Genomic DNA, 8,160 nt, shown 5'->3' with positions numbered 1-8,160 from the left:
ACACACACACACACACACACACACACACACAGGCAGAGTCAGTCCGCCTCTCAGCACCACCCTTTTAGTGCTCGCTGTCTTGCGTGATAATAATCCAAAATCATTTACTGGGCAGGAAGGGAAGGAGGAAGCGAAGGAAGAGGAGGAGGAGGAGGTAAATAGAGACGGACACGTGAGAGGAGGAGAGACATAAGAGACGGAGGAAGAATTGGAGGAGGAGGAAGTGGAAGCAATCAAGAACAAGAGTGATGAAAAAATAATGGGAAAGGAATTAAAAGAAATGGGAAAAGGAAAGAAAATGGAGTGAAAACCGATATTGAAGTGAGGAAGAAAATAATGATGGATTACTGAAAAGAATATAGATAAAAGAATGAACATAAACTTGCGGAAACGAAAATAATGAAGGAAATAACAAACAAACGAATGTAAAAAAGAGAAAAGAACGGAAAGACACGGGAAGCGGCGCCGAGTGTTGCGGCGAGTGTGTTGTGTTGTGTGGGGTAAGGAGGGCACGTGTGCCGGTGCTGAAAGGCAACACACACACACACACACACACACAGTACTGGTGAGTCATGAGCGTGGAGGCGCCCCTGCCGTTGGGCCGGGGGGACACGCCCCCCGGGTCACGGCGGTACAGCTGCCCCACGGGGCCGGGGCGCGGCGGGGCGGGCGGGCGTGTGCTGCGGCCCCAGATGAGCTGCCAGGCCGGTGCCGGGGGGCGCGAGGGGGTGGTGACGCTGCCGCCCGCCGTGCTGCGCCGCGCCGCCTCGCTGCGGGAGGGACAGGAGGAGCCACGTCGGCCACGCCCGCGGCAGCGGCACTCCGTGGCCTTCATCGAAGGGGGAGGCGACCCCAAAGTTGCCCCCGCGGCCCGGCGTGGGGCCAGGTATGTGCGGGGCAGCGCTTCGCTGGACGCTACGCGCGAGGAGGAGGGCGAGGCGCCGCGCCCCGAGGCAGCGCAGGATGCCCAGGGCAGCGCGGGCTCTGCGCGGGGCCCCGCCAGGGGGCGGCCCGTCAGCTGGGCCAGGGAGCTGGCCGGCGGCAATAATGGAGGTGGCGGCGGCGGTTATCGTGGCGGTAAAAGTGGCGGCGGAGGCGGCGGCAGCGGTGGCGGCGCAAATTGCAGCGGAAACAACAGCAGTAGCAGAAGTGGCGGCGGCGGCGGCGTGCCCTTCATGCAGTACTACGACGACGACGACGGGTCGTGGCGGCGGCGGTCCCTGGGCCCCGCGTCACGCTGCGACCCCTGCGACCACTGCTTCAAGGTGAGTGTCTGGGCCTGGCCTGCACACACACACACACACACACACACACACACACACTAAAAGGTCAATACACTCCTACACACCAAACCTTTCTACCGTCGCCACAATGGACACAACACAATCATCTTTTGGTCTTCAATGCTTTTCAAATTCATTTTTTTCCTCATCCCATCCAATCCTATCACACAAAGCTGCTCGCGCTGGTAATGTTCAAAAGTTCCTGTTTTAGAATATAAGACTTGAAGTCCAGTATTCACCGAAAAAAATAATTAGGATCCCATATCACAAAAAAAAATATTAGGATTCCATATCACAAGCCCCTTAATCAGCGTTCCTGACGTTATGGTCCTGTTTCCCCTCCACTAAAATGGTCCTGTTTCCCCTCCACTAAAATGGTCCTGTTTCCCCTCCACTAAAATGGTCCTGTTTCCCCTCCACTAAAATGGTCCTGTTTCCCCTCCACCAAAATGGTCCTGCTTCCCCTCCACCAAAATGGCCCTGTGTCCTCTCCACCAAAATATCCCTGTGTTCTCTCCACCAAAATGGCCCTGTGTCCTCTCCACCAAAATGGTCCTGTGTCCCCTCCACCAAAATAGTCCATTCGCATCATTAACATCTAATTTACTGTCCTACTGTCTACTTCCTACTTCTAATATATCTTTCCATCTGTTTAACTCTTTCAACTTGCTGTCTTTCTATCTCTGTAAATCTTCTAACTTACTTTGTTACTCTTTGCATAATTCGTCTAACTTACTGTCTTTGTTTTCTTAGTTCTAACGTATTGTCTTCAGCCACTCAGGTCCGCTTCAGTAATGCTTTTCTTGTTCCATTCATACGCTGACGACTCCATTCTGCATTGTTCAACTTCTTTCAACAGAAGACCCACTCAACAGGAATTACAAGACTCCAGACTGGAGGCTGCAGAGCGCTTAACCTTAGACCTTGCTATCATTTCCAATTGAGGTAAAAAGAACCTCGTGTTCTTCAATGCCTCAAAAACCCAATTTCTTCACCTATCAAAACACACACACACACACACACACACACACACACACACACACACACACACACACACACACACACCTTATCAATCCCTTATCTGACGGGAAGGATTAGAAGCGATAACATATGACATTAAAGGATCTACACACACACACAGACACACACACACACACACACACACACACACACACACACACACACACACACACACACACACACACACACACACACACACACACACTCCACGAAAATGAGAAATGATGTAGCCTCGGATGTTTTGCTGAAGTGAGAGAGAGAGAGAGAGAGAGAGAGAGAGAGAGAGAGAGAGAGAGAGAGAGAGAGAGAGAGAGAGAGGAAAGGATGCCCCAACTTTTTCATTTATATTTTCGTTTTTAGTTATTGTTATTATGATTGTTTCGAGTAATGATGATAGTAATAGTAATAATAGTATTGGTAATTATCATCCTTCCCAGACAAAGTTGCAATTAGGTAAATTTATACATTCAGAAAAAGTTAATAATTCTTCAACATATTTCTCCCTGCAGAATAAAGTCGTTTCCTTTACATCCGTCTACTTAATATTTAGGGAGCTTTTTTTTCTTTCTTCCAATATTCTGAACAACAAAAAAATCATTCTCACTTTTACCAGAGAAAAAATTGTGCAATATATAAATGTCAATTCTTTTTTTTTTCACGCATATCTGAATCTGAGTGTGTGTGTGTGTGTGTGTGTGTGTGTGTGTGTGTGTGTGTGTGTGTGTGTGTGTGTGTGTGTGTGTCACCTCTCTCTCTCTCTCTCTCTCTCTCTCTCTCTCTCTCTCTCTCTCTCTCTCTCTCTCTCTCTCTCTCTCTCTCTCTCTCTCTCTCTCTCTCTCTCTCTCTCTCTCTCTCTCTCTCTCTCTCTCTCTCTCTCTCTCTCTCTCTCTCTCTCTCTTCCTTCTCTTCCCTTCTCTTTTCTTCCCCTACCCATCAAATACTTTACATAACCTTCCCTTACCTAAACCTACCTACCCACCTTAACCTTGCCTATCTTCCTTCCTCCCTTACGTTCCCTTACCTTCACTTCACCTGCTCACCCCCCTGTCCCGCTAATCTGCTTACCTGTCACTAATGAACCTCTCTACAGGTGATGCTGATCGGGGACTCCTGCGTGGGCAAAACCTGCCTGCTCACACGATTCAAGGACGGCGCCTTCCTCTCCGGCACCTTTATCTCCACCGTGGGCATCGACTTCAGGGTGAGGGAGGCGGGGGAGGGGAAGGGGGAAAAGGAGGAAGAAGAAGGCTGGAGGAGTGTAAGTATGGAGGGATGATGAAGGAGGCAGACGTATTGAAGGAGAGAGGCGAGAAGGAGAGAAGGAGAGAAAAAGGGTTTATTCTAAGAAGGGATGCTGTGACGAAGGGAGGAGAGAAAGGGGGATGGAAAAGATGAAGTAAAGGAGAGAGGAAGAGAAGAAGGGTGAGGGAGGCGGGGGAGACGATGGGAGGAAAGAAGAGGGAGGGGGTGATAAAATTGGGTTGATGGTAAAAGAGTTGAAATAGACGAAACGAAAAGCATGATCGATAAAAGAATGGATGCTGAGGGGAGCTGTCGATGGGAGTTTTGGGGAGGGAAAAAGATGGTGGAAGAGTTAGTATGGAGGGGTGGAAGCGGTGGATTAGATGAGAGAAAGAGGAGGAGGATAGATAATTAGAAGAGATGTCATGGAGGGAGGGAGAGAGGATAGGAGAGGAGAGACGGGGAGGAAAGGGAGATTAAAGTTGGGATAGGGAAGAGGAGGAAAGAATGGGGAGTATGAGAGAGGGAGAAGCGGAGGGAAGGAGGCGGAGGAGGAGGAGGAGGAGGAGGAGGAGAGGAAAGAAGGTGATGGAAGAGTAGATATGGAGGAGGGGAGGGATGCAGATGAAGAGAGGAGAGAGGAGAAGGATTAAAGAGTAGGAGAGGGGAAGTAGAAAGTGATAAAAGAAGTGGAGATAGAGAGAGAAGAAGAGGAAGAAAAGGAGGGTAGATTCTAAGAAGGGATGGTTGGAGTAGATGAGGAGGAGGAGGAAGGGAGGGAAGGAGGGAAGAAAGGTGGAGAGAGAAAGCAGGAAGAGAGGAAAAAGAGGATGATTGGAGTAGGGAGAGAGAGAAAAAAGATGAAGAAAGGAAGTAGAAGAAAAGAGAGGAAGGGAAAAGTAGATGATAGGGATGAATGATGGGAGGAACAGGGAGGAAAGGAAAGGGGGGGTGAGAGAGGAGATAAAGAGAAATAGGTATAAAGGGAGAGTAAAGAAGAAGAGAAAAGGAGACGAAAGAGTGGAGAGAGAGAGAGAGAGAGAGAGAGAGAGAGAGAGAGAGAGAGAGAGAGAGAGAGAGAGAGAGAGAGAGAGAGAGAGAGAGAGAGAGAGAGAGAGAGAGAGAGAGAGAGAGAGAGAGAGAGAGAAAAGTTTGAGTTACAACCTAGCTTAGAGGGGAAGGAAGGAAGGAAGGAAGGAGGAAGGGAGGGAGAGAAGGAGGTTTTAGAAGATGGAGGAAGGGAGGGAAGGAAGGAAGGAGGGGTGGGGGAGAGAGAAAGGACTTAAGGTAGGAGATTAAGGAGGATAGAAGGGAGGGAGAGGGAGAGGGAGATACTTCAAAGCTACATGTTTTTGGAGGGAAGGGAGAAGAAGGGAGAGGTGGAGAAAGAGGAAGGGAAGAAGATGGGAAATAGGAAATTAGGAAGAGAGGAAGGAAAAGATAAAAGGAAGGATGGAAAAATGGACACAAAGAAGGAGGAGAGGGAAGGAAAGAAGGAAGGAAGAGGGAGGAAAGGAGAGAGGGAATGAGAGGTAGGAAAATAGAAGGAGAAGAAGAGAAGGAAGGAGGAAAGAAAGGAAGGAAGAAGAGAGACAGGGAAAAAGATGGGAAGTAGAAAATTAAAAGAGAAAAAGGAGGAAAGAAGGAAAGAAGAGAAGAAAGAAAGGAAGCAAAGAAGTGGAAAGATAGGAAAAGAAGTAAAGGAAAAGAAAGAGGAGGAAAAATAGGAGAGAATGGAGGAAGATAGAAAAGAAGGGAAGAAAGTAAGAAGGGAAAAGAGATTGGTTAGGAGAGAAGGAAGGAGGGAGAGGGAGGAGAGAAGGGAGGAGGAAGGAGGGAGGGAGGAGGAGAGTAAACGCTTTGTAAGGAGGTAATGGAGGAAGAGAGAGAGAGAGAGAGAGACATTGAGAGAGAGAGAGAGAGAGAGAGAGAGAGAGGAGAGAGAGATGAGGAGGGAGTAACAAGGAGAGAGAGAAGGAGGGAGGGAGATAGGGAAGGAGAGTAGAGAGAGAGAGAGAGGAGAAAGGAAGGAGGGAGAGAAAAAAGGAGAAAAAGAGGAAAGAGAAGGAAAAAAAGAGATAAAGTAGGAGAGAAGGAGGGAAAAAGGGAGGAATGTAGGAGAGAAGGAAGGAAGGAGGAAAAGGGAAAAAAAATATAAGAAATAGAGTAAAAAATGAAAAATGAAGGGGAGAGAGAGAGAGAGAGAGAGAGAGAGAGAGAGAGAGAGAGAGAGAGAGAGAGAGAGAGAGAGAGAGAGAGAGAGAGAGAGAGAGAGAGAGAGAGAGAGAGAGAGAGAGAGAGAGAGAAAAAAAAGGTGGGGCTGGTGACAATCTTTTATTCTTTACTCTAGAGATTTAAGGGCAAAAATTTACATAGATTTACATAGATACCCCGACCACACAGCCCCTATGGACCAGACTAGGTGGTCTTTCCTCAAACCTCAGCGAAATTAGATTAAACCCAATGCCATCAAGACTCTGCATTCCTACTTTAGTAAATATCAAGTTGGAGGAAGTGTCGGTCGAGCTTGTTTTTAAAGGAGTCAGTCGTGTTACACTGGACCACTGAAGGGGGGAGTTTAATATTCCTTTCTCGCACTACAACGTTGGTGAAAAAATTTGGTGCTGTCTGAATTTACTTGTTTACATTTAAGTTTTGTGCCATTATTCCTCGTTTGGAGAGAGAGAGAGAGAGAGAGAGAGCAGAGGGGGGCTGGTGAGAATCTCTTATTTGTTACTCTAGAGATTTAAGGGCAGAGAGAGAGAGAGAGAAAACAACAAGCATAAAACAAACAAGAGCAAAAACAAACACCTCCCTTCACTAATAAATCACACACACACACACACACGAACACACACACACACGAACACACACACACTAAAGGGGACGCAACAGGTGGTATCGGCCAGCACCTCCATCCATTATTAGTGAGAGGGGGCGCGTTACCTCACTCACCTCCCCCTCTCACCTCCGTCTCAACTCACCTCCTTTCCCCCCCTTTTCCTCCCTCCCTTCCTCTCCCTCCCTCCCTCTCATTTCCCTTCATCTTATCTCCCTCTCCCTCCCTCCCTCCCTCCCACTTTCCTCCTACTTCCCTCCACTTCCCTCCACTTCCCTCCCACTCTCCTCCCACTTAACTCCTACTCACTTTTCAGTCTCTCAGTATTGGAATCAGAACCTTTTTTTTCTCTATCCTTTCCCCTCTTTCCCCTCTCCTTTTTTTGTCTTTTTTTCTCTCCCTTCCCTTCTCTATCTTCCCCTTTAAGTAGTTTTTTTATAATTGATTTTCTTCCCTCTTTTGTTTTCTTCCTTTCTCTTTCTTCCTTTCCATCTCTGTTTCTTTTTTTCGTAACTTACCTTCAAATCTTTTTCTTGCCTTTCCTCCCCTCACTTATCCTCTTTTTCCTTCCTTTCCTTCCCTCCTTACCAATCCCTTCTTTTCCTCTTCTTTCTTACCATCATTATTTTTCCTTTATACCTTCCCATTCTTTCCCCTTTCATTTCCTTCCCTCCCCTATTCTTCCTTTTCCTTTGTTTTCTTTCCCTCCTTTACCTTGTCCCTTCTCTTTAGCCACCCTTCTTTCTTTTCCTTTCTTTCGCTGTTGCTTTTCCCTTTCATTTCTTTCCTTTTCTTTATCTTTTCCTTCCCTTCCCATTCCTTCCTCTTCCTTCCCTTTCCTTTCCTTCCTCTTTGTATCCTTCCTTTCCTTTCCCTTCGGATTCTTCATATCCCTTCATCCCTTCCTTACCATCGCTTCCCCCCCATCCATTCCCTTCCATCCCTTCCTTTTCTTTCCACAGCACATTATAAGATTCCATAGTCTATATAATCTCCGTTCTTTCCCCTCAATTTCCTTCCCCTCACATACCTCTCTTCCCTACTCTCCCCTTATCAGCCCTTCCATTCCCATTCCTTCCCTTCCCATTCCTTCCCTTCATTTCCTTTCCCTTCCCATCAACAGCATCTTTATAATTCAATCTCTATATAATCTCCGTTCTTTCCCCTCAATTTACTTCCCCTCCCATACCTCCCTTCCCTACTCTTCCTCTATCAGCCCTTCCATTCCCATTCCTTCATTCCCCTTCCCATGCTTTCCCTTCCCTTCCTTTCCCTTCCCATCAACAGCATCTCTATATCTCAATCTCTACATAATCTCCGCTGCTTCCCGCCCACAATCTCGCTCTTACAGGTTCTTGCGGCCAATCTTACCATCATATATTTCTGCCGCTCGACCCAGAATCCCGTTTTTCATTAAAATGTTTTCGATATACACTTGTTGACGGTTGGCGGCGTAGCTCTCGTCCGTATTGCATCGCAGAGGCTATTGTGAAGAGGAGGAGGAGAAGGAGGAGGAGGAGGAGGAGGAGGAGGAGGAGGAGGAAGAGAAGAAGGAGGAAGAGGACGAGAACTTACTAATATAGTTTATTTTCTTCCATCTTTCCGTTTGTTTGTTTTTTTCTATTATTATTATTTGTAGTAGTAGTAGTAGTAGTAGTAGTAGTGCTTGTAGTTGTTGTTGTTGTTGTTGTTGTTGTGTGTGTGTGTGTGTGTGTGTGTGTGTGTGTGTGTGTGTGTGTTAAGGAAGCAATCAGAGAAACAAAGAAAGAAATAGAA

General features: G+C 47.1%; 1 protein-coding gene across 6 annotated transcripts in view; it reads left to right on the top strand.

Annotated features, from left to right (window-relative positions):
- The window catches only part of LOC126985960 (EF-hand calcium-binding domain-containing protein 4B-like), a 34,307-nt gene that overhangs the window by 1,826 nt on the left and 24,321 nt on the right, over positions 1–8,160 (top strand). For all 6 annotated transcript variants that reach the window (XM_050841575.1, XM_050841574.1, XM_050841572.1 and 3 more), the window contains exons 2-3: positions 116–1,265; positions 3,394–3,504. In XM_050841575.1, coding sequence (XP_050697532.1) covers positions 573–1,265; positions 3,394–3,504 — 804 coding nt within the window. In that variant the 5' untranslated portion in view covers positions 116–572. The remainder of the gene's footprint in view (positions 1–115; positions 1,266–3,393; positions 3,505–8,160) is intronic.

Source organism: Eriocheir sinensis, chromosome 60 (assembly GCF_024679095.1).
Source record: "Eriocheir sinensis breed Jianghai 21 chromosome 60, ASM2467909v1, whole genome shotgun sequence".
Taxonomy (NCBI): domain Eukaryota; kingdom Metazoa; phylum Arthropoda; class Malacostraca; order Decapoda; family Varunidae; genus Eriocheir; species Eriocheir sinensis.
This window is presented reverse-complemented; position numbering and strand designations above follow the sequence as displayed.